Source organism: Takifugu rubripes, chromosome 15 (assembly GCF_901000725.2).
Source record: "Takifugu rubripes chromosome 15, fTakRub1.2, whole genome shotgun sequence".
Lineage (NCBI taxonomy): Eukaryota > Metazoa > Chordata > Actinopteri > Tetraodontiformes > Tetraodontidae > Takifugu > Takifugu rubripes.
In genome coordinates, this window is record NC_042299.1 from 5,131,655 (window position 1) to 5,157,856 (window position 26,202).

Genomic DNA, 26,202 nt, shown 5'->3' on the forward strand with positions numbered 1-26,202 from the left:
GTCCAGAAAACTGAGGAATGAATAATGTGTTTGGTTTCAGACTTTATGGTTGCCAACTTCCTAAAAAATGAGGTGACATTGTGACTTTTTAGTGATATAAATAAACATGGAAACCTAAAGAAATAGTGAAATTACCAGATTAAAATAGTTATTCATTTAAAAGCAAAATAACTTTCATGAATAGACTTTTATCCTGTTTAAGTTAAATAAGTATAGAATTACAGAAAACAACAGAAAAAATAAGATTTCTGTAGTAGTGTTTTTAGTGCAATTAGTGCAAACAGAAAGTTCACCACTAGAGGCAGACTGGTTCACATCAAACGGTCCACAAGGAGCTACAGACACCCGTAAACAGTGCAAAGTGCTTTGTAGACATTGTTGTCCACTTTTTCCAGCCACATTATGCTTCCCAAAACCAAAACTAGATCAGGCATGAAGCATCAACACAATCAACAGATGATAAACTTATAGTGTACCACTTGTTGAAGGTAGAAGGGCACTTCTCCAACTCCAACCCCCGATCTATGTGGCAGGGCATTCAGGTCATCAGCAACTACAAGCCCACCAATGCCTCTCCCCCCTCAACTGACATCTCCTTCCTCAATGAGCTAAACAACTTCTATGCTCGGTTTGAGAAGGACAATCATGAACAAGCGAGCAAGGTAGAGCTGACTGCTGGCCACCAACCCTTAACTTTCTCCACTACTGATGTCAGAGCGGAACTGAGCAGGATCAATCCACGCAAAGCTGCGGGCCCCGATGGCATCCCTGGACGCGTGCTCAGAACTTGTGCTGCGGAGTTAGCAGGGGTCCTGACGGACTTATTCAATCTATCCCTGGCTCATGCAGTTGTGCCGACCTGCTTCAAATCCACCTCCATCGTGCCAGTACCAAGACATTCCACCCCGGCTTGTCTCAATGACTACTGTCCAGTAGCACTCACTCCTATCATAACAAAGTGCTTAGAGCAGCTGGTCTTGGCACAACTCAAATCCTGTCTCCCCCCAACCCTGGACCCCCATCAGTACGCCTATCGTAAGAACAGGAGCACAGAAGATGCAGTCTCCACAGCACTGCACTCTGTCCTCTCTCACCTGGACAATAAAGACACGCCCGAATGCTGTTCATAGACTTCAGTTCAGCATTTAACACTGTCATCCCCTCCAAGCTGATAACCAAACTCAGGGACCTGGGCATCAGCATCTCCATCTGCAACTGGTTACTGGACTTTCTGACCAATAGACCACAACATGTGCGGCTAGATCATCACTGCTCCCCTACCCTCACTGTAAACACCGGTGTACCACAAGGCTGTGTGATGAGCCCATTCCTCTACTCCCTTTTCACCCACGACTGCAGAGCTCTACATGGTTCCGACACCATCATCAAGTTCGCAGATGACACCACGGTGATTGGCCTCATCAAGGATAACGATGAGTCAGCTTACAGGGAGGAGGTGGACCGTTTAGCTACGTGGTGCCATAACAACAACCTGCTGCTCAACACCAATAAAACTAAAGAACTCGTCCTGGACTTCAGGAGGAAGACGGACATCCACCCACCCATCCACATCAACGGAGCAGCGGTGGAGCGTGTGTCCAGCTTCAAATTCCTGGGGATCCACCTCTCACAGGACCTCACCTGGACAACTAACTGCTCCAGTTTGGTGAAGAAGGCTCATCAGCATCTCTTCTTCCTGAGGACTCTGAAGAAACACCACCTCTCTTCAGACATCCTGGTGAACTTCTATCGCTGCACCATCGGGAGCATCCTTACCAGCTGTGTTACGGTCTGGTATGGGAACTGCTCTGCCTCAGACAGGAAGGCATTGCAGAAGGTGGTGAAGACCGCCCAGCGAATAGCTGGAGCTTCTCTTCCTTCCATCGAGGACATATACAGGAGGCGTTGTCACAGGAGGGCCAAGATCTCTAAAGACTCCTGTCACCCAGCGCATGGACTGTTTACCCTCATGCCCTCTGGGAGGCGCTACAGGAGCCTCCGGACAAAAACCAGCAGGTTCAGAAACAGCTTCTTCCCCACTGCTGTCTCCCTGCTGAACTCCGACCCCTCCCACTTTACCTCCCTTCAGGCACAATAACCCCGTCTGGACTGACTGATTGTACATTCACGCTATTTGCACTGACTACATCTGTTACAATAATTGCACTATTTACATCTGTTATTTGCACTATTTACAACTGTTATTTGCACTACCCACATCCGGTTACTTGCACTGCTTTCCATACTTTGCACATCAGCACCATAGTTACAGCCTGTATATACAGTATATTTATCTTGGTTGCAAAGACTTTTATATATCCTTTACATATCTGTGAACTCTGTAAATACAAGCATATAGATTGATATCATAAACATATATCATTGTGTGTATATATTGTATATACCCATCACAGTTTTATTCGCTACTTAAGCACTTCTGGTTGGATGCTAACTGCATTTCGTTGCCTTGTACTTGTGACATGTGTAATGACAATAAAGTTGAATCTAATCTAATCTAATCTTGTTGCTTGCCTTGGGAGCTCCTTGTAGCAGATGTTGTAGCTGGAGCTGGCACCCTACTTAGCACCCTCTCCTCTGGGAGTATGCCAGGCTCTATAATGATTGAATATGACAACCAGTTTTGGCCGCACACTTTCAGGTTGCTCCTTCAATTAAATGAAAATTCTGCAACAAGAGGCAGAAAAGTTTGTCAATAATGGTGAATATGTCCTTTAATACAATATATAATGCGAACCCTAACCCAAATATATCAAATAACTGCAAATCGAAGTCAGATGTCAATAGATTTATTTTATTAGATCAAACTCAGATTTGTGAAATCAAAGAGTCTTTATGTGAAATTCATCATTGCAAAATAAACTATAGAGATTAAAATTTGATCAAATTAGTGTGAGAGTAAAGTATAATGTTAGAGATTCAAAGACAGGGTGTAAGGGGCTGTCCAGCTGGAGGCCGGGCCCTGAACACAGAAGACTGAAGAAGAACCAGTTTATAAAAACTCAGCAGAAAGGTGACTCCAGAAAAAATAAACCAAAAATGCAAAAGGCAAATAAAGAGGCGAAGGAAAGACAAGGGCTGCAAGGATAGGAAACAGCAATTAGGGAGTCTCAGAAAAAAAACAAGACAGGAGCTGTGTCCTGCAACTGCAACAGGGAAAATCAGAAAAGCTCAAGGCTGTGTTACTAGCACCAACCAAAAATCATCTGTACAACCATCTGGCCCTGGAGGGAGGGATGCCAGGGCCAGCCTTTTAAAGAGAGTTGATGGTGATTGGCCCCAGCTGGTTCTGGGGTGCCCACCAGTTTCCTACCGAGGTGAGTCTAATAAGAGTGCACCTGATGCACAGGAATCCCAGGACCATACAGGGGAGGCAAACATCAAAGAGCAAAACCAGCATTTTGGAGTTACAATTCAAATTTGGATATTTAATGCAGACATTTTGGAATTAAATAAGTTCTAAAAACTCACTCACTCATTCCTGACTGTTGTCCTGGGCATCACTGTTAAATGGAAGTTTAATTCCCGAAACTCACTCCGATTTAACATTGCCCTGATATTTAGCAGTCAATCCAAAAAGATCCAAAAGTTGCCCCCAGTAAAAGGCTGCATTGCTGACTCTGATTCCTGGCTAATATACAGTACAGTACAATTGGGTAAACAACATACAGTGTCCACCCCAGTCTCTTCTAGTCTGGATTACAGCACCTGGACGAAACTAGAGCTGGGCCTGAAATGAGGTTGTGTGTCAGTTCAGATTAAAGGCCAGAACACAGACAAAAGTACTTCACTAGAAATATTAAATAAAAAATTTAGCTTAAGCATCATCTCAAGATCTCATCATTGTGTGACAAGGTCAAAACAACAAAAGTCTCTATCCCCATAAATAAACTGCCTGGTCAATACAAATGTCACCAACATAATAAAGGTCACACTAATGTTTGGTTGGACCCCCTTCAGCTCAGATCACGAACACACTCGCTCTAACTTTGTCTCCACAATCTTCTCCAATCTCCATCCAGCACATTCCAAAGGCTCTCAGGGAGTTGAGGTCTGGACTCTGGACCCATCCATGTGTGAAATGATGTCTCATCATCCCTGAACCACTCTCGCTATCTGAGCACCAAGAATCTTGGAATGTGCCCACATCATCAGGGAAGAAGAACTCTATTGATGGAAGAACTTGTTCATTCAGGATCTTCAGGTAGTCTGACCTCATTCTTTGGGCCCATAGTGTTGCTGAACCTGGACCTGAGGACCTGCATCAACCCCAGATCAGAACTCTGCCCCCCCAGGCTTGTCCAGTAGACACTAGAATGACATCACTTCATCTGCCTCTCTTCTTACCCTGATGCCCGATCACTCTGGAACAGGGTAAATATGAACATCCTGACCTTCTTCCATTGCTGTAGATGGCATTGTCTTTATGCTCCCCAACATTTCTCTAATCAGCCTCCCTGATTAGTGTTTTATGAGGGCTCCATAGCTGTTTAGTACCTGGACTTCCTTCAAATTGTGCATGTGGAAATGTGTTTTTCTACCATCTGATACCACTAAACTTTAAAGTGACCACTGCTCACCATCATTCAGGATTTTCCTTCATCCTCCAGTTAAAACTGGGAGGACAGTTTTAAATAATGGACAATTCTTTACCCAGTTGTAGTAGTTTCTTTAATTTCCTTAGATGTTTCTTCTGTTTGATGGAGAACGATGATGTGACTCTTATCAAAGAAACCAATATCTTCTCCACCACATGTCTTTCACATGGTTGCTATAGAAATGAGAAGCTGCTACATCAGTTGGGCTTAAATAACATGTTGCTAGCTGAAAAGTAATCATCCAGGTAGTTATTATCCAACAGAAGCCTCTGTCTTTTGCTTGGTAAATCCAGGAGGAGTTTTTGGCCTTTTTTCTACCTGATGATATAGAGACAAAACAGGCTGGAATCAACAGATGTTGATGACGTCATGATTGTTTCTGTAATGAATTATCCTTCTGAAACAGAAATGATTCCTACATTCATTACCATGTTAAAGACCTCAAAATTTACATTTCCAGGTAGCCAAATAAGCCAACCTGCTTTCACCCACAGCATCAACATCTGGAGCTGCTGCTATCATCTATTAGCAGCAATCCTGCAGCCTTTGGCTGTTGCATTGCAGATGCTTTATTACTCTGGTATAATTACAGGCATACAAGAGGCTTTGGAAGTTTAATCACCATCCTTCTGCAGGGTCTCGTGTGTTTGTAGTGAAGTTCTGAGTCATCTCCTGTCCACATCTTAGGGAGGCACAAGAGGAAGAAGAAGAAGAATCTATTCCTCTCTGCACCATTGCCTTTGCAACAAAAACCTACGCATTTTTATGCAGTTCACTGAGACGCTGCAGCCTTCGGACACATACTGAAGTAATCACAAACACAACACACACATATGCAAACGCTTTCTCTCTCTCTCCCTCCCTCTCTATCTTTTGAAGTACCAGATGAAAGCACACCTCCATCAGCACATGATCAGCTTATGGCGTAGCAGGACAGGGTGCACAGGACAAACATATTTAAAGTGGCCTGTGGACATTTGAATCATGATGGCAGCTAACAGTGACATGCTGAAACATGTAGCTCCTAGCTTCTGTAATGCTGAGCATTATCATTGTTTTCATTTTGCATCAATACAGCCTGCCTGACCTTCCCCACAGGTGCACGTGATATGAGGTAGTTAATGGTCAGTGGGGAAGATTGGTTCTGCTCACTCACATATGAGCAGAATCTTCTGGCAGAGCAGATGACCCAAGCGTCCGCTTTGAAGTTGACAGAAAAATGAAGCAGCATGGTGACACCTTCAAAGGGAATGTTTATACCCTCTGGTTAGCTGTTTGATGCGTAGCGCTAGTGCATCGCATCGCTCCATGTCAAGTGAAACAAAGGTGAGCCCAGAGTTGTGGCGGAACGTGGCAATCCCACGAGGATCCACCAAGGAGGTTCGTCCATCTGGAGGTTCAAATGCCAAAGGAGAGGTTAAAGACTCAGTGTCATTGACTTTCTATCGCAACTCGGAAAATAAAAAACGAAGTCATAAAACATATACTGGTGCTATTGAAAAGCAAAAACCTTGTTGGTTCTTGGTGAATCATTCCTTCATGTGCTGACTTCATGAGAAATTCAGCTTTGACTCCTCGACCAAGATCAATTTATCAAGAAATACAACATCCAGACTCAAAACAAATAAGAAACTTACTAAATAAAGAACTTTTTGGACCAGTTTTCCTGCCTGTACACGAATCTCTCTAAAATAGTCAACCATCTTAATTCCAAGACAATATCATCTCGTGTGTGAGAGTGTGTGTGTGTGTGTATGTGTGTGTGTGTGTGTGTGTGATATGTAAGCCTCAGGTGGTGCTTGTTGTCCTGAATAGAAGTATCACCTGGGGGACAACACATCTTAGCTGGGTATTCTGCATCTCTTCTTAAGCACGGGGGGAGGGGAGGGGAGAGGAGAGGAGAGGAGAGGAGAGGAGAGGAGAGGAGAGGAGAGGAGAGGAGAGGAGAGGAGAGGAGAGGAGAGGAGAGGAGAGGAGAGAATGGTTGGGGAAGCGAGGGTAAACCCCCTTTTGCGCTTCATTGCACAGTCAAATGTGCACCTATGGAACACGTGATCTTCTTTGGTGTTTTATTTTTAAATGTTGACCATGACAGCACAACCACACGATACGTCTTTCAGGCTACAGTTGTGGCACACGCGCGCACACCCCTGAGGGGACTGTTTCCAATAACAGCGTGCAGCTCTCCTGACATCTGCAGGGACCGTCTTCTTTGTGCTGAAGCAGCAGCACGAAAAAACATGAGCGGAGGTGGTTTATGGTCCCAGCATCAGCTTCTCTCAAGCGGTTCTTGACCTACTGCTGCTTTGGAAATTCCTGCTTTGACCCCCATTTCAGTACTTTAGTCTGATTTTAATAAACTGGGCAGTATTTGGGTGTGTGTGTGTTGGGGGTGGGGGGGGGGGGGGGGGGGGGGGGGGAGGAGGTAGGGCTGAGACAACACTACCCCCTGTTGGTCAACTTACATAGAGAAACACACACAGCAGGCTCTGAGTGTGTTTGCTGATTAGGTGGTGGGCAGATTATGATGTTCAACCTAAATTCCATGTCAGTTGACTAAGAACAACGTAAAGAGAACCAGGCTGGTAATCAAACCAAGGTCAGTCTACCACCGTTGGCTCTCATCAGAATCAAATCCGATTTTCATGAATTGCACCTCCAGGGCACTTTTTAGTGTGGCCCTGAGGAACTCCATGACTAACCCCAGTAGGAGGAGCTTAATTCAAATGGAATAGTCAAATGATGCCAAATAAATAAGATTGCACTGAATTCATATTGGCAACATTAGCATTTTCAAACATCCCTTAGGTCAGGGGTCGGCAACCTGCGGCTCTCGAGCTGCATTTGGCTCTTTAGCGCCGCCCTAGTGGCTCCCTGGATCTTTTTCAAAAATCGGAAAATGGAAAAAGGTGGTGTGAATACATTTTTTGTTTTAATATAATTTCAGTAGGAAGAAAAACATGAAAAGTTTTCTAATGCCGTAAAAATGTGTACAATAATTATTTAATTTCAACATCTCATTACAATGTAAGTTAAACTTAAAGGACGATCATACAGCAGAGTAGTCATGTGGTGCGTCATTCTCTCCAGGATGCTCGTTTTGTATTTGTAGTCCACCTATTATTTTGAAAGTAAGCTAATATAGCTAATATAGACACTTACAGCATGTGTTGCCTTCATAATAAGGCTTATATAAGGCTTTTCATTTTTTGTGGCTCCAGACAGATTTGTTTTTTTGGTCCAAAATAACTCTTTCAACATTTTGGGTTGCCGACCCCTGCCTTAGGTTTTTCTAAGTTTTCTTTCTCAGGGCCTTTTGTGTGAACGTGTTCTGGACAGGGGTGTTCTCCATGTTCCAAACACATGACTCTAAATTAGCTCTTCCTGTATTTCTGCCTCTGCGAGAAGCTTCCAGCACCAACGGCGGCCCCGCTGGTTTCAACTCTGTGATAACAGAAACATGTTTTAAGTGACTTGGAGTGAGCTGCCTATACTGCAGAACCTAGACCATTCCTTTTGCTCATTCCCAACTGCCAACTTCAGCACCGTCTTTCTTTTGTCATTTCATTTGAAGCAGCTGCCAGGAAGGGGAGGAGATTCCATCTACAAGAGTTAGCAAATCACATATTTGCCCTTTCAGGACCCCTCTGCTCTGTGTAGGACTCACATTTGTTCCTTCTGGTTGGTATTTTTGCTTCAGGGGGCCACAGCAATCAGAAGTGGATTAATAATATGAGTGAGTGTCCAAGATGAAGAAAGAACTGAAGCATAAAGGAATATGGGGAACATGGAAATGGGCTTTGAACCAATCAGAGCCACAACGTGTGCGCCTATTCAACCGGACTTGCTCGGGCCTGAATGGTTGAATGATTGATTCCAAAAAATGAATTAATTCATTTTGTTGTGTTAAAAAAGTGCAAAGGCAAAAAAAAAGTATTTTTACCTTATTTTATTAAGTATGTAAAAATACAATATAAAATAAAAATAACAATCATTACCAGGAACACATGAGAGTTTGGAAGGCCAAAACAAGCTTGTGGAAATTGGAACTCCTGCTGGGAGTTCATTCATTGAATGGTGAGAAATGGGAGCTGCTGGTTTAAAAAAAAACAAAAAAACTTTCAGTGCTGATACCTGTAATAAACAGAGCCAAATGACATAGACACCTGAAGAATCCAAGCTGGAATAGAAATCTTTTAAACAAATCTGCTGCCAGCTTTTCTAGCCCGCCCCCCCCATGTTAAAAAAACCCCCCAAAAAACAGAACTGTAAGCTCTGCCCCTTGCCCAGTGTTGCAGGACAGGCTTGATATCTCAACTGACCTTCCTCAAAAGTCTCCTTGTCCTCCTCCTGCTGTGTCTTCAAGAACATTGGAGAGTTGTGGCCACATGATAGGTCTGAGTCTTCATCCGGCGCCTCATCTCTCTTATCATCTGACACACAGCCAAAGGGTAACAGCAGTACACAGTGGTCCAGTCCTCACACACGCTGCCCTGCTGGGACACACTCATGACCCCATCCAGTAGCAAATAGCAGCAGCTCCCCCTTGACTCACTGGTTTTTGCCCTGCTCACCTGGATCTTGTACCTCTCCCTGATACCGACTCTCATGGCAAAGGTGGATCCTGGTAGTAAAGGCAAGCACAGACATTCGCCAAACTGGTGGGCCAAACTCAGATCCAAACAGCACGGCACCAGAGCTCCCAGAATACCTGCGAGCGCAAGAGCAGTTTGTTTGTGAGGTTGATGGTTTGAAGCAGTTAGGCTGTGATTGTAATTTTACCGCTTTGTCCCGTACATGTAGTCTTGTCTCCACAGGCGTCAAACAGGCTACTGCTCCAGTCTCCCCCCGTCTGCGTGATGGTGGTGATGGTGGTGGAGGTGGTGCCGAGGCCAGGCTGTGTGAGCACTGGGTCCGTCGGTGCTCGGACGCTCTTTGACATCACATTATCTTCACTTTCTGCCGCAGAGCCCCCCACTTCCTCTTTCCTCTTGCGAACATCAATGAGTGAAAGTTCTGGTCTGTAATGACAATTTTAATGAATGCTGTTCTAAAATTAGTCCTATGGTCTGCAAAGTTGTCACTCAACCTCTGAACCAGTCTGATCCTTTCTAGAGGAGAAAATGACATCTCACTTTTAGTGCAAACTGAGAAAAATACAAATCAAACTTTCAAATTTAGGACAAATGGCTAATTTTCACCCTAACAGATGCAAATGTGCAGGATTAAAATGCACAACTAGATTTTGTTGTCACTGACAGCACTGAAAAGACTTACTGGTGCGTAAATTTGGTTGGCTCCATAAAGAGAAGCTGCTGGTATCCAGTAGGGTGAGGTCTGGAGGTGAAAGAGGAGATGGTGAGAGGGCTGTAAGCAGGAATAAAGGGCTGAAGCAGCAGGGTGGAGTGACACGTCTTCAGAGAGGGTGCATGTGTGGTGACAGATAAACAGAGATGGCTGCACGACAGAGATAAGTTGTGTAGCGGCGTGGTGAGTTTCCATTTACTCTTATGACTGAAAAAGCTTTCTGCTGTGTTGGAAGTTCCTGCATGAGCTTAAAGAGAAGCCAGAGAAGGTTTGCATGGTGCAGTTACATGTACCGAAACTGGGTTGGTTTGAAGGCTTCTCACACATGATCATCGCCGCTGGGTTGAGGGTTCAGTTCCACTTCCCTTTGTGATGTCAGGAGTGATTTTTATAGGCATCACACACACCCACAGTCTCACACAAACACAGACAGACACACACCCACCACGTCTAATTATTTTTGTGCAGCAAACAGTGCAGCCCAACATGAAGAACACTGCCATGTTATAGCACAGAAAGCGGTTTTGGTTTTCTTGAAAGAAATTACACAGACATGTCAGAAAAAGGAAAGAAGTAGGCCCAGATTTCTGTGTTTCATTTATTTCTGTGGAAAAGGTTTGACAAGCACCATTCAAGGTGACAAAACAGGACAGCTAGAACTCCTCATCCTCACTTTATAAAAGAACAGGGCAGCTTCACATGAACCCTACATGAGCAGATAAATCATGCTGTGAAACAGCTGTCCTCCTCTGGAAAGCTGTAAATGACTGAATCCAAATCAGCAGGTTTACAGAGACTCGTCATTACATATCTGAAATTAATCACTGCTGGAAAAGCTGCTGTATGGATAAAGCATGAACTCTACTGAAGTAGATAAACCAGAGTGTCCCCGATGTTCACAGTCAGGCCATTGTCAACCACAGTGACTTTCTTCTCCTCCAGATTGACGCTGAATACAGATGTGCTGGAGATGGCTGACTTGCCCTGTTCCTCCTGTCCCAGGACAGGCACCTTGCGTGGCCCCAGCTCAGGGTCCTTGTACCTCATCAGCTTCACTCTGGACAGATCTGTTGGCAACAAAACAGCAAAGAGTGACAGAGGAAGAGAAAAGATGGGAGAAGAGAGGGAATTAAATTGTCATGGTGTAGACGAGTAGCATTTACAGTGCCTTGCGAAAGTATTCGGCCCCCTTGAACCTTGCAAACTTTCGCCACATTTCAGGCTTCAAACATAAAGATATAAAATTTAAATTTTTTGTCAAGAAACAACAACAAGCGGGACACAATCGTGAAGTGGAACGAAATTTATTGAATAATTTAAACTTTTTTAACAAATAAAAAACTGAAAAGTGGGGCGTGCAATATTATTCGGCCCCCTTGCGTTAATACTTTGTAGCGCCACCTTTTGCTCCAATTACAGCTGCAAGTCGCTTGGGGTATGTTTCTATCAGTTTTGCACATCGAGAGACTGAAATTCTTGCCCATTCTTCCTTGCAAAACAGCTCGAGCTCAGTGAGGTTGGATGGAGAGCGTTTGTGAACAGCAAGACCTGAGACTGGGACTGAGACTGATTTATCTTCCAACAGGACAATGATCCAAAACATAAAGCCAAATCTACAATGGAATGGTTCACAAATAAACATATCCAGGTGTTAGAATGGCCAAGTCAAAGTCCAGACCTGAATCCAATCGAGAATCTGTGGAATGAGCTGAAGACTGCTGTTCACAAACGCTCTCCATCCAACCTCACTGAGCTCGAGCTGTTTTGCAAGGAAGAATGGGCAAGAATTTCAGTATATCAAGGCACTGTATATCACAGGTTAGTAAATACTGCAATAACAACCTCTAACTTCATCCCTTAACATAAGTGAGCTACACAGGACCTTCGAAATGCAGCCAGGTGATGAATCTCACTCACCTTTAATGAACCTGTTAACCTTTCCTAATCGGCGGATGATGCCATCTCCGCTGTCCCCCTGTCTGATGTAAACTTTTGTTGAGAAGAGTCCATTGCATGGTTGAGGGTTGACCAGTGAAACACTCACTCCAGGCTGGGGACATAGTACAAATGCACACATAATGATCACATTCAAATAAGCAACTAGAGGGAGAAGTGCACCAAAATTGAATTGAAAATCCAAATTGATCTCCTGTAAAGCCAGAATTGAGTGTACTGGGCTGTATATATTCCCTTGCAACAGGGAGAACGCACTGGAAACCTTTTAACATGACGCAAAAAAGCCTTTTCTCTACCTCTGATCTGAAAACACTGAATGGTTTCCCTGGGCAACAGTCCTCCTTCACTTTGTCATCAGCCTCAGATGCAAATAAGACATCTATCTGTTCCAGCTGTAGAGGTAAAAAGAAAGCAAAATGAGCATCAGGCCAGTTTGTGCCTAATTGACAGTACTGTGATGAAGCTGTTAGGAAGTAAACATCTGGAACACTTGTGAATAGATACATCCTCCATGGGAGGTCTTTATCTGCCATGCATCTCACGCAATGGCCAATCCTTTGGATTCAGTCGGTCAGAGTTGGAGTACAAGAGCAGGCTCCTCCCTTCCTGTGGTCAAACCTGCACAGGCCTTATCAAAATGTAAGGTGTGTGCTGACAAAAGAATTAAGGGCTCTCCGGACTCACATCTGAGCTCAACTCCAGCTTGATTCAAGTATAAAAACCTGCCCTATGATTTGACTTTGTATTTAACCACCAACTCCACCACATGGAGTTGAGTTTACTGACTTTAACTTGCAGAATTCCAGGAGTAGAAGAGAAATGCTTGAGCAGAGCAATATTATCTCCCTTAGCTTTGTTTGAGCCTGGAACTATTCAAATGTGGTTCAGGTGCCGTTTCGTAAGTGGCATCCTCAAATATAACATGTCCAACTGTACAAGGGTTAAACAATTATACTTCTAGGGAATTGGCCAAGTAGACAAGGTTCTCCATCAGAACCACTTGTTCATCAAACTCCAGCTGTAGGTCCAAGACCCTGGGTCCGTTCTTCTCCAGGTTCTCCTACAGAACACACAAAGAAGATTGCAAAAGACTGCATCGGGCTGAGATTATCCATACAAGACATTGGAAAAATAGAAAAAAATATAATAACAATAAAAGCAGCTTAAACTCCAGTGACATCTTGTTTTCACCCTCTTTTCCTGATCAGACATGCTTAACCATTTTTCTTTAGTTGAGAATTTTTTTTTTTTTTTTTTTTTTTTTTTTTTACAAAGGTGGATTTTGTACTCATCTAATCAATAAACATTAAAGGGCAGAAGGAGGACTCCTAAATTTCTTTTGAATGTGATAATGTCAGCGCTGAATCTGGTGTTTCTGTTTAGGCTGCGGTTCTTCATTGTTGAACACAAACAGGAATAATCGCTTTGGCTGATACGCGCTACTACACTTTTTGATTGATTGCCAGGGCAGATCAATAAACAGCTTCACTCACAAGCTGAAAAAAAACAACTTCTTAGCCAGAAAATCAATGTGATGGACTCTAAAACAGTGTGGCCAGATTAGTGAATAAGAACCTATAGAAGAGAAAAAAAATCTTTTGGCCAGAGTTACCTTGATCATGGCTACAAAAGGCATGACTCTCTTCATGTACTTCTTCAGTTCAGGCAGCGCTCCCAACTCACTTGCAATTACTTTGTTGTCTGGAAGAGCTGCGTTATTGCTCTACACACACACCAGGATAAGGAGAAAAAGACAGGTGACACAAAGTGACAGACATCTTGACTCGCACGAGTCACCTGACCACTGGATGGGTAAGTGAGTGTATGTGACTAGTCTGGACGTCATCGCCTCACCTTGTAATGCTTTCTGAGTAAGGATAAGGCACTGTGCTGCCACGGTGGGTAGTTCCTGGCCACGTAGATGGTGCAGTGGGAGGGTTTCGCCGGAGCTTTGGAATCACCCTTCTATGCCATTAAAAAACACACACACAAAGAAGCACTTCAGACTGTGTTCCTGCATGTGGCACCATGTCGGCAGACCCTGTGCCTTAATTTCAAAAGGCAAGTGTGTGAGGTTCTGGACAGCAAAGACGAGGATCTGTGAACTTATTTTATGTGACGGCTGTCAAACCCACTCTGGTTCTCACTAAGCTCCCCCAGCACGTTTCTGCTTGAGTGAAGTTGATGTGGCAGGATATTAAAGGCTGTTGATCAAAACTAAAATATGGCTGCTGTGTGAATAAATGATGAGAAGAAATACTGTGACAATGAACAGTGCATGTAACCTTTAGATACTGTTATGCCAGCTCTCAGTTCTCAAGATTCAGTTTGAGTGCACCAGAAAGAGGTAGTGATGCGTGTGAAATGGCACACAGCTCCACTTACTTTGTTTTTGGGAGGTTGCATATATGCCTTCAATCTCAGCCGGAGGTCGTGTGCCGTTTCCATCAAGTATTGAGAGGATCGGATCAGGATCTCATCAATTGGACCTACCACGGGCCATGACGCATTCATCAGAGAAGTAGGCTGTCCAGACCAGAGAGCGGAAAGATGAAGACTGACGATAGGTGCTTTTAAATCCTACACAGACAGCTGCCGTAGCTTCTTTACAACTAAATATGAATGTGCTAGATTGATCAGGTATATGGAAAAAGTCTACACTCATATGTCCTTCTCGGTCCATTTAAGGCCCGGATGCTTCTTAGCTCCAGGGGATAACCACTTAAGTGGCAATGAAGGGGCATTTGTTGTTGCTAAGCCACAACTGGAATAAACATCTATCCAAGCAGTGCACTTGTGTCTTCATACAAAAACAGATTTAAATTACTCAGAGCTGTTTATTCTTTGCTAGTGTAGGCAAGAGAGGTAGACAAGTAAGGGAAAAAGCCAGAGGGAATAATCTCAGATTTATTTACCTTTCCCAGCAAAGCCCAGGTATATTCACAAAGATGTGGACAGATGGGTGCCAAGAGCAGAGTTTGTCTCTCTATAAACTGGAAGACCAGGTCTCTGTGCATCCCCTCAATCGCCAGCTCACGATACTTATCTTTGGCTGCCTACAGAAACACAAAGATGGGGTCAAAGGTCAACATCAGTCAATAAGCTGTGTCAATACTCTCAGAATTCTCTGTATAAGGAAGATCAGTTTTGAGACACGAATCAAAGTTGATTTACCTGGAACTCAAAGAAGCCAGTTTTTAGAGCCTCTTTAAACATCATCTTCTCATAGTGTTGCTCCGTCTTTAAGATGCCAGCATTCATCTCACTACACCACACACAGAATCCACAGTTACTGTAGGTGATATTTCTTAAAACACAACTAGGGAGCCAGCTAAGGTGAAAGCAGTGTTGGCTTCATTCTATGCACACTCTGGAAAACAAATCAACGTAATGCCTGGCAAAGACGCGGTCATTGAAGGTGTCAGCGGGTCCAGTCCTCAGGTTGTTCTGATTGGCGATCATCTCTTTCACCCACTCCAGCCAAGTGTAAAGGCGCAGAATGCCAGCATCAGCCATGGTCTCCACAAAGTTAGCGTCTTCCACTGTGTCGCCGGCGTCGGCCAGAGCCAAACGCATCCCTGAGAAAAGAATTGAGGACTGGATTCACAAAACTCCTCCTTATTCAACATGGACAGACACAGACACACACTTCTTCCACACTTTTCCGCTAAAACAGCTTCTGACTACTGAGATGAGGTTTAGGGAATTCTTCTGTCAGAGAAAACTGGATGTCTCCAGCAGACCGACTGTTCTAAGACAAACTAATAACCCTCAGCTGTCAGGCCATCCAGTTTTTCACTTTCATAGGAAGAACGCTTCAAGACATTGATCCATTAATTATATTTCTAAGGCATTAAAAGAGTAGCATACGAATGAGAAGGCTGGGGGTTGCATATGTCTCTGCTCCACATGCAGTGTGTATGTATACTAAGACAGAAAAAGACAGGCCTTCTATAAAAATCAAATTGTACTAGTTGTAAATTGTAAGGGATAGAATAAATCCAGAATATACCATCAGCTGAGAACTTGTCGATGGCCTGAGTGAGAGTGAGGAAATTTCCAGTTGATTTAGACATCTGGTGGATACAAAAATAGTTTAAACACAGCAAACTGTGCACATCAAAAAATTAAATTAATGGCTCAACGTATATACCGGTAATGCAATATTTCTCGCTTTGATTTTAACTTCAAAATATTTAACACTGACTGATATTTCCACACCTTTTCTGAGTTGAGGAGTAGATGTCCATTAGCTCTCACTGCCTGTGGCCATTTCCCACTGAGGGTTAAAGAAAATATTTTACAAATATATAAATACAATACAATACAAATATAATCAAAACCTGAAATAAACCTGCCATGAAATAAACCTGCCAGTGACGCGCAGCTCAAAACTCACTTGTCTTGGGGCCACATTGCCACGTGGTTGTAAAGGTAGTAGGAAAGATGGTTGGGCACTAGGTCTTTCCCTGAGACACGAACATCCACGGGGTACCAGTACTCAAACTCCCTCCTTAGCATCTGTAGACACTCTTTTGGGATATCCGTCTCGGGGAAAGGAGATGTCTTAAAAAAGATGAAGTCCCACACTTCTTTGGTCATCTGTTGAGGCCTGTGAGGAGCGAAACAGGACAAAGGTCCCCAAAAAAGGGCTCCTTTAGCATCCTGACAACTGATTTACCCTACTCTTGGCCATTTCCAGTCTGTGGTTTTATTTGGTACAAAAGTGTGTAAATCCTGATTATTTTACATGACAAACATCTCGCAAATGCTGCATTCACACCAGAAGACATCAGATCGCCTGCCCGTCCGAAGTGGGTCTTTCAGACGGCAGTGCAGATGGGTTCTTTTTGCTCTCCCATCTGTACATGTCTCTAAAATTTTTTCCACCTCCTCTTTAAATCATGGTCTGGAATCATGGTCTGGAAATAGACACAGCCTGTCACCTCACTAAAACAGGGAAGTAGCATGTGCTTTGCACTTGTAGACCCCCACCTACAGGAGCCTACAACTTACCAGATATCCCCACAATTTTCAACACCTTCTTCTAGGTATTTTGTTTACTTGTCGTGTCTCTGCAAAAAGACTGGGATCATGAAGCTCAGGAGAATGCAGAAAAACGGGCTCAGATCAACCCAGGATTAACTGTTGCCACAGTGGCGTCACTCCTCATTTGCATAAAGTTGAGCTTCTCTCAACATCAACTTGTTGCTCAAGTCGCTCGCATCGCATTGCTCACTGTCACTTATCTATGCGAGCGTCCATTGAAAATAAATACAGCCGATCGTTGCGGTAACTTCTGGTGTGAATGTAGCATAAGCAGCGAAAGGGGGCCATGCTGAGCAAGTGTGTATCCATGTCCATACTTGATCCCCAGTGGTGAGGTTCCCTGACCATTGAGCACTCCTCCCTGGAGCAGGTGGGCTACGGTGTAGTATGCCATGTAGATGGTTGAGTCTGATAGCGACTCTATCAGCCACTGCTCGTCCCAAGGCAGCCGTGTTCCTATGGTAACAGGGTGATGTCCACAAAGAGAAGACAACACAAAAGAACACACAAGCCCACAGACAAAAGAAGGTAGGACAAGCAGATAAAATCATTGGACAGAAAGCAAGAGGAAACCACTGAAATGAAAATCTTGTCTAATCTGAACAAATACTTTTGTTGCATTTGTCATCTTGTCAGGCTGGCTGTGTTTTGGAGCCAACAATGAATTGTAAATATAATAGTCAGCACATATTTATTTTACTGTTCCAAAATTATCTGCAAAGGATCATTTTCATTTAATGCTCTAGATCAGTTTTTAAAAGGTTTGATTAATAGTTAAACAAATCAACCCAAAAAGGATACCATAATTCACAATATGAGCCTACAAAAATGACCCCAGAACCCCATGGACTGACACAAATCTACAGGGTTGGGCAAATTCATATCACCTGTGAAGCTCAAGTCCTCTAATAGAGATCAGATGATGTTATGTGGCTCACTTTCTTTTAAATTGCATCTATTCAGTGAGGCAGGCAGCTGCCAAACACTACTGTGTTTGATCCAGCTGATCCAAAATGCTGCAGCCAGAGTTCTGACAGGTATTGACAAAAGAGATCACATAAGTCCTGTAATGGCGTCGCTTCATTGGCTGCCCGTTAAATTTAGAATAATTTTTAAAACCCTTCTTTTGATCTCCTTCTCCCTCTCCCCTCCCTCTCCTCTCCTCTCCCCTCCCCTCTCCTCTCCTCTCCTCCCCCTCTCCTCTCCTCTCCCTCTCCTCTCCTCTCCTCTCCGCTCCCCTCCCCTCCTCTCCTCTCCCCTCCTCTCCTCCTCTGACAGGCCTCCATCTATAGGCCAGGATAGAAGTCAGGCAGCTTTGCTAATTCTCCAATAACTAATCTAAATGTGAGAAAACTACACAGGCGCTCACCGAGACCATATGTCCGAGAGCAGGCGTGCTCCTGTAGCCAGTCCAGTGTTGCCTCAAAGTTTCTCCTGGTTTCCTCACAAAATCTATGCAATGTTGGAAACAACAAAAGTGAACTGTATGTGTGCAAGTACCGGTATGTGAATGATCTATATCGTGAAGCCATCTTACGTCTCCAGGGTCGTGAGGGCTGCATTGGTCGTCTTCTTCCACTCTGCATCCCCATAATCCAAATACCTGAGGAAGGCACAACATCAGTATCCAGCTAATCCAAGAAACCCAAAGAGATTATAGGGCTTCAAAGTCATTTCCTGTAACTTCTAATATCTTACAGGACAGAGATAAAAGTGTGAGCAAAATTCACTCACCACTGGTCGCACAGAGCAACCACACACTCGTCAGTCGATCGGGACATAACTGCCTTTTCTGGCTCCATGTAAATCGCGGCCTCGCCCTGTGATACAGCAGGCATCACAAGACACAGCTTGTAGATAGTGATCATACTTATTGCTGAACTAGCTTAACATCCCCAACCATGAGTAAAGGGGTGAGATTTTACCTTCTCTATCATCTTTTTCTGGATGGGTTTTTTGACATCCTGGACTTTCTGTCCTTTGTAACCATCAACCAGCATGATCTAACACAAGAATACACATTTTATAGAAGCAAATGCCATTACGACGCTCATTCTGCAATCACAATCTAAACCACTAAGATGTGCTTAAAGCGTGCATTTCTTCATTCTCTTCTGCAACTGTGGGGAAATTTAGCCCACAGAGTTAAAAGCAGAAAAAAACTACTTTGAAGCAACCCGGCCAGCAGACAGCTAATGAATAATTAATTTCAGCCTTAAGCTGTGAATAATGTGGTATGTGTCTATGAGATATCTTAGATGAGCTGTAAACCAAAATTTAAATCCATCATGAGTTTTTCAGAGGGCTTGAATTTTGCTGACCTGCGTACTATAAGGGTTTTTCTACATTAATATCAATAACACTGACTCACTCCTTCATAAAACCCCTTCAGGTAGACTTTCTCTTTGGCCTCAACCAGCTTGTCTTTGTCGTTCTGGCTCTGGATCTTCAGCTCGTCACACACCAAAGGAGCAGACAGATTCCCGTAGCCTGGGATTTCTATGATGGGAACCTGACATTTGACATGTTTGAGGAATGAGTTTCAGTTCACCTTAAGTACACCGCAAACAGGGCAAATGGGCTTACCGCCTCAAAAGGCAACACCATCTTGTCTTCAATTCCATATTTATCCCTTAGAGCCTTTTAGAAGGGCAAGCATAGGGAAATTGTAATGAAAAGGATTTTGCATAGTTAACACTACAGGATTTGTTTCAAAAGTGGGAGATTATACTGAAGTGTCAGATTAGCTCTGATTCTGAGGAACCTGTTTCTTCTTGATGTCTCTGAGAGCAGCAATGTCATCAGGAGCATCAGAGGGCACACTCGTAACAACCCCGGTACCTGAGGTGGAAAAAATCAGCACAGAAATGTGTTTTTATGCAGATTAGAACAGATGTTTTAGAAGTCAAAAACCAAATTACAACACAAACGCTGGTCTCGGGGGAAGAGATGAAGAACAATATGAATGGGAAACTGATAAATGACACCAGTTAGTCCTGATTTATTAATTTACAGATTCTATCTCAATGAGATTTTGAATCATTTTACAAAAATGATGGCCAGGACAGTTGAAAACAAAACCCTTCACCACCGAGCCTATGCAGAACAGAAAAACTGTCAATTCTTTGGCACAGCAATACGTCGTATAAGTCAAAAAGACCTTTACTAAGCCTGTTGTGCTCCTTCAAGAACATCTAATATGGGGAAGAATAAGATGTCCTCATACAGATGGTATAAACACTTAAGCAGCTTTAAAGTGGTTTGAGATGAGCTGTCACACATTTATCTCAAGTTCATGCACATAAAACAGGGGAGAGAACCATCGGTCAATGGTATTTTTGTGGTCAATGGCAGTGAGAATTGCACAATGTGATTATTTCAACCCTAAAATCATACCTTTGTCCTCTTTAATGGTGAGCATGGGAAGAGCATAGATTATTTTATAGGAGGTCAAAGGAGCATTCAAAGCACAGCCAAGGAGGTCCTAGAAATAAAGAAATACATATTATGAGGCAAAAGTAGATGGAATGGACACATCCCAAGTCTTCCTGTAAAAAAATGATTTGTTTTCTGTTTAAAGTCAATATTAGAATTTACCCAGTGTTCATGTGTAGCATATAATCAGTACCTGTCCCAGAATTTCCATTATGACTGGCACCACTCCATTCTCTTTGGTGAAGCCCTGATAGGACATGTTTCTAGCAGCTCTCTTAGTGCAGATGAAGGTGTCTCCACTGGTTGTTTCAAAGGCAATATATTTCATGTCAGGCCTAACCCAGCAGTTAGTTTGCCCAAACATGGTCTCGGGTCTCAGGGTTGCAGCCACCAGGAAGATGTTTTTGCCCTTCACACCACTTTTGGGAAAACAGGGTTATCTTTTATTAATTCGGGGTACATATATACACACACATACATACATATATAAATGCACACACACACACACATATATATATACTGCTCAAAAAAATGAGAGGAACACTTCGAAAACACATCAGATCTAAACGAGGGGGAAAATGATCTTGAATATCTTTCCTGATAAAAAGTAGGTGATGTATTAGTAAAAAAATGATGGCACATAATTTGCTAGAAATGAAAATGATCACCCTATAGAGGGGGGAAATCAAAGACACCCCAAAAATGAAAGTGAAAAAATGATGCAGCAGACAGGTCCATTTTGCCAAAATGTCAATGTAGCAACTCAAAATGATTCTCAGTAGTTTGTGTGGCCCCCACGTGCTTGTACGCATGCCTGACATCGTCGGGGCGTGCTCCTAATGAGACGATGAATGGTGTCCTGGGGGATCTCCTCCCAGATCTGGACCAGGGCATCACTGAGCTCCTGGACAGTCTGAGGATCAACCTGGCGGTGCCGGATGGACCTAAACATAATGTCCCAGAGGTGTTCTATTTGGTTTAGGTCAGGTGAACGTGGGGGCCAGTCAATGCTATCAATTCCTTCATCCTCCAGGAACTGCCTGCATACTCTAGCCACATGAGGTCAGGCATTGTCGTGGACCAGGAGGAACCCAGGTCCCACTGCACCAGCGTAGGTTCTGACAATGGGTCCAAGGATTTCATCCCGATACCTAATAGCAGTCAGGGTGCCATTATCTAACCTGTAGAGGTCCGTGCGTCCTTCCAGGGATATGCCTCCCCAGACCATCACTGACCCACCACCAAACCGGTCATGCTGAATGATGTTGCAGGCAGCATAATGGTCTCCACAGCATCTCCAGACCCTTTCACGTCTGTTGCATGTGCTCAGGTTGAACCCGCTCTCATTGGTGAAGAGCACAGGGCGCCAGTGGCGTAGTTGCCAATTCTAATGGTCTATGGCAAATGCCAATCAAGCTCTACAGTGCCGGGCAAAGGGCCCACTACAGGACGTCGGGCCTGATTGTTGATTTCTGATTGTTTGGTCAGAAACATTCACACCAGTGGCCTGCTGGAGGTCATTTTGTAGGGCTCTGGCACTGCTCATCCTGTTCCTCCTTGCACAAAGGAGCAGATACCAATCCTGCTGAGGGTTTAAGGACCTTCTACGCTCTCCTAGAGTAACTACCTGTTTCCTGGAATCTCCTTCATGCTCCGTGCTGGGAGACACAGCAAACCTTCTTGCACGTATTGGTGTGCCATCCTGGAGGAGTTGGACTACTTATGCAACCTCTGTACCGTCCAGGTACCACACCATGCCATCAACAGAGATGTTGATCCAAGCCAAATGAATAACTACAGCAGTAGAAAGTCAGTCAGTAAAAAAATAGTAAAAAAATCAGTCAAACTTCTGGGATATTGACCTGGTCAGTTAAGTAGCAGAGAGGGATGTTTCTGCTGCTTTGTTGTTAATGAAATCAACAACAGGTGCATCAGAGGGGCAACAATGAGACGGCCCCCAAAACAGGAATGGCTTTCCAGGTTGAGACCACTGACTTTCTACTGTTGTAGTTATTCATTTGGCTTGGATCAACATCTCTGTTGATAGCATGGTGCGGTACCTGGACACTACAGAGGTTGCATAAGTAATCCAACTCCTCCAGGATGGCACATCAATATGTGCCGTTTCAAGGTTTGCTGTGTCTCCCAGCACAGTCTCAAGAGCATGGAGGAGATTCCAGGAGACAGATAGTTACTCCAGGAGAGCTGGACAGGGCCGTAGAAGGTCCTTAAACCCTCAACAGGATCGGTATCTGCTCCTTTGTGCAAGGAGAAACAGGATGAGAAGTGCCAGCGCCCTACAAAATGACCTCCAGCAGGCCACTGATGTGAATGTTTCTGACCAAACAATCAGAAACAGGCTCCATGAGGGTGGCCTGAGGGCCCGACATCCTGTAGTGGGCCCTTTGCACACTGCCCGGCACCGTAGAGCTCGATTGGCATTTGCCATAGACCACTAGAATTGGCAACTACGCCATTGGCATCCTGTGCTCTTCACTGATGAGAGCAGGTTCAACCTGAGCACATGCGACAGACGTGAAAGGGTCTGGAGATGCCACGGAGAACGTTATGCTGCCTGCAACATCATTCAGCATGACCGGTTTAGTTTTCCTCCTGGGTTCCTCCTGGTCCACGACAATGCCCGACCTCATGTGGCTAGAGTATGTGGGCAGTTCCTGGAGGATGAAAAAAAAAAAAAAGATACCTTTGACTGGCCCCCACGTTCACCTGACCTAAACCCAATAGAACACCTCTGGTACATTATGTTTAGGTCCATCCGGTGCCGCCAGGTTGATCCTCAGACTGTCCGGGAGCTCAGTGATGCCCTGGTCCAGATCTGGGAGGAGATCCTACAGGACACCATTTGTCGTCTCATTAGGAGCGTGCCCCGACGTTGTCAGGCATGCGTACAAGCACATGGGGGCCACACAAACTACTGAGAATCATTTTGAGTTGCTACAATGACATTTTGGCAAAATGGACCTGTCTGCTGCATCATTTTTGGGGTGTCTTTGATCTCCCACCTCTATAGGGTGATCATTTTCATTTCTATCAAATCCTGTGGCATCATTTTGTTACTAATACATCACCTACTTTTTATCAGGAAAGATATTCAAGATCATTTTTCCCCCCGTATTAGATCTGATGTGTTTTCGAAGTGTTCCTCTAATTTTTTTGAGCAGTGTAACACACACACACACACACACACACACACACACACACACTTTTACATACATTACTAGTGAGGCACATTGTGCAGCATGTCATTTATGAGACATGCCATACAATTAGATTTTATATTATATTACCTACCTGCTAAAAAAGACTTTGGACTTGAATTTGGCCGTGTATGGTTCAACAATCTTCATCTTGATCAGGGTGTACTCCTGAGGCCCGACTCCCTGTGGATGCAGTAATGTTTTAAACATTATAGTTCTAAACTATTTCAAATTTCCTATCATTAGCAGACTAAATTTTGCTTTGTTTTCCCTGAGAAAAAGCTTCTCCAACCTCTCCAGTTTGCCTGTCATGGTCCATGCACGGCTGACCATCTTTGGGGGAATAGATGGTGTACCTGCACACGACGTAGACAGTCAAATTATTCTGCTGCAGACACAGCCCAGGGCCACCGTAAATTAAACTACCACATTAACACCAATCACAAATGGAGAACAAGAGCTGAAGGTACCCTTTGAGGGGAGACACCTAAAATAACTCTGGTAAGAACAAAAATAAAATTCTTATTATATTTTCTCTATATTAGTCAAAAGACAGCACTTAAAAATATCCAAGTCCCACAAAAATGCATAAACAAGCAGACCTCTTGCCAAACTTGATCTTTCTTCTCTCCTTCAGTGTGATGAACTGCCATCTGACGAAGGAGTCGTAAAAGGGATTCACATCAGTGGTGATGAATGAACGTCTCCAGTCCACCTGTAAAATGAAGGCACCAGATAGAATCAGGCTAGACTGGATAAAATAATGTAGACATTACATTTTCCTCACAGCCTGACAAAACAGCTACAGGCTCACAAATAAGTTGAACAAGCCAACTCACAAATGCCCAAAGATTAATCAACGTCACCTTGACTCCCATTTGTTTGAGGTCTTTAACAGCGAGAGGAGGGAAATATTCCAACCAGTGTTCGGCACTGGCAAACCTGGCAATATCTTTGTCACTCAACCCCAAAGACCTCATAATGTCCCACTGGAATGTAGATGTTCCAGATTTGGAAACTGCTTTGCTCTAAAAAAAAATAAAAACAAAATGTCCATTGTGTTAGCAGAATGAAATGAAAGTGAATGCTTCACTATATGGTATCTCTGTTTGTTTCTCTGGACCTTCTTGCCCTTCGCTTTGTCCTTGATGATGATTTCATCAAATGACTTTGGCTTCTGCTTCTCTTCCTCTTCCTCATCTGGAAACTGTGGAGGATTTCCATACAGCTCTATCTCTCTCTTCAGTTTGTCTGCACAAGCCTGATTAACACATTACAGAAACATGAATGCCAGAAAAATCAAAGTAAATGTTTTTGATTTGTGCAAAAACTCCAAGAATCACACACTTTGATTGGCATTCCTGTGCAGTGTAGCCCAAACGGAAAAAGGCATTTTTTTCCTTTCAGCATCTGATAACCAACTGCAAACTACAAAAAAGAAAACATTTCGCTGCAGTGCACAAATTAATTACATGTTAAAGACACTGCTTTGTGTCACAGGCACAGAATGTAAAAGTGAATAATTAATATTCACCCATCTCATAGAATCTTACCTCGCATTTTGACAAACTGAACGTGTGGCCAAGGTGCAATCGGCCATTCATGTAAGGATAGGGGAAGGTAACAAAGTACTTGTCTTTCCTGGAGGGAATACAAAGCTGTTACATTGTATTTGGTGGTAAAAGTACACAAGAAACACACACAGATCGGGATTGAAACTTTACTGCAGTGTTTATAACAGTCTACAACCCTTAATATTTAGATGACTTTAATAATACCTCAGTGAACAACATAACATAACACAGCTCATCGGTGTAGAAGAAATATACAGCTAAAGGGTAACAGTTATAGAAAAAGCATATGAATCCACAAGCTTGCCGTTGTTCTAGCAGTTCTTTTCACATAAACTGCCTTTCCTGTTAGTAGCAAATACTTACTTTGTGGTCTCTCCAACCGTTGTTGGTGCATCACTCTCAAAAGCCTTCTCTTTCTCCCATCTTTCCTGGATTTCTAATTCTATCTTTTTCAAAAAGTCCAATTTTGCCGTTCCCTTCCGCTCCTGAAACACAACAGACGAGGTAATAACTCAATGGGGAAAGAAGCAAGACTGAATATAACAGTGAACAGGATTTGCTTAAAATGAAGCCAGCAGTTAATTCTCGCTTTTAAATAAGTAAAATGTGTAGCTGACAGTGCCCAACTAACCATTAATTTAGACAACAGTGTTAGCTTGTGTTAGCTAAATTAGCAAAGCGATAGAATAAGTAATGAATAAGATTAGAACGTTAAAGCATATCCGCTGCCTTATTTTTCGAAGCTAGTCAGAAGACAAAGCATTGGACCGACCGTCATTTTGTTTCTATTGACGAGCACTTTACTACTATCCAACTCGAGTCGAAGACAGAGAAGTAGCTTCCACTTTGACAAGAGGAACCCCACGCCACCGGTGTCTGGCTGACGACACACTCAATCCCCCCGCGTGGGATTCTGGTAAATGGAGTCCTGGGTTATATCTAAAACGTTTAATTTGGACATACCCACCGAAATAGGACATCAATTCTGCATAAAGCTACTTTGATATCCACAGATATTTCAGTCCTAAGCGTAAGAACGCTGATACG

At 43.5% G+C, this 26,202-nt stretch overlaps 2 protein-coding genes across 2 annotated transcripts; both read right to left on the reverse strand.

Annotated features, from left to right (window-relative positions):
* Positions 1-8,549: 8,549 nt before the first annotated feature.
* plac8l1 (PLAC8 like 1) lies at positions 8,550-10,133 on the reverse strand. The gene is made up of 5 exons (XM_029848143.1): positions 9,894-10,133; positions 9,399-9,637; positions 9,191-9,327; positions 8,939-9,109; positions 8,550-8,710 (listed from the first exon to the last, which is right to left on the reverse strand). Exons 1-4 carry the CDS (start codon positions 9,917-9,919, stop codon positions 8,978-8,980), a joined length of 534 nt encoding a protein of 177 aa, XP_029704003.1. The 5' UTR covers positions 9,920-10,133; the 3' UTR covers positions 8,550-8,710; positions 8,939-8,977.
* Positions 10,134-10,507: 374 nt separating this feature from the next.
* On the reverse strand, positions 10,508-26,086 carry lars1 (leucyl-tRNA synthetase 1). The gene is made up of 32 exons (XM_011611063.2): positions 25,928-26,086; positions 25,519-25,640; positions 25,135-25,222; positions 24,929-25,009; positions 24,705-24,842; positions 24,448-24,609; positions 24,184-24,296; positions 23,874-23,937; positions 23,676-23,764; positions 20,557-20,782; positions 20,325-20,412; positions 19,693-19,769; positions 19,515-19,568; positions 19,300-19,440; positions 18,854-18,931; positions 18,663-18,748; positions 18,466-18,531; positions 18,298-18,380; positions 17,246-17,384; positions 16,279-16,491; positions 16,101-16,158; positions 15,892-15,955; positions 15,274-15,457; positions 15,054-15,144; positions 14,795-14,935; positions 14,265-14,405; positions 13,734-13,844; positions 13,492-13,602; positions 12,835-12,939; positions 12,176-12,271; positions 11,841-11,973; positions 10,508-10,990 (listed from the first exon to the last, which is right to left on the reverse strand). The coding sequence occupies exons 1-32, from the start codon at positions 25,931-25,933 to the stop codon at positions 10,785-10,787; spliced, it is 3,555 nt and encodes a 1,184-aa protein (XP_011609365.2). The 5' UTR covers positions 25,934-26,086; the 3' UTR covers positions 10,508-10,784.
* Positions 26,087-26,202: the final 116 nt, after the last annotated feature.

What these genes read in the sequence shown, in the direction of transcription:
- lars1 (XM_011611063.2), bottom strand. An exon ending in AATGACCGCGTCTTTGCCAG is followed by an intron (nt 15,145 to 15,273) that starts GCATTACGTTGA and finishes TGTGTGGTGTAG; the next exon opens with TGAGATGAATGCTGGCATCT. An exon ending in TCAGTGTTTTCAGATCAGAG is followed by an intron (nt 11,974 to 12,175) that starts GTAGAGAAAAGG and finishes CTATGTCCCCAG; the next exon opens with CCTGGAGTGAGTGTTTCACT.
- plac8l1 (XM_029848143.1), bottom strand. Translation starts at nt 9,919, where the DNA reads ATGGAGCCAACCAAATTTACGCACCA. An exon ending in CCAACCAAATTTACGCACCA is followed by an intron (nt 9,638 to 9,893) that starts GTAAGTCTTTTC and finishes TTGTCATTACAG; the next exon opens with ACCAGAACTTTCACTCATTG. An exon ending in GGGAGAGGTACAAGATCCAG is followed by an intron (nt 9,110 to 9,190) that starts GTGAGCAGGGCA and finishes GTGTCCCAGCAG; the next exon opens with GGCAGCGTGTGTGAGGACTG.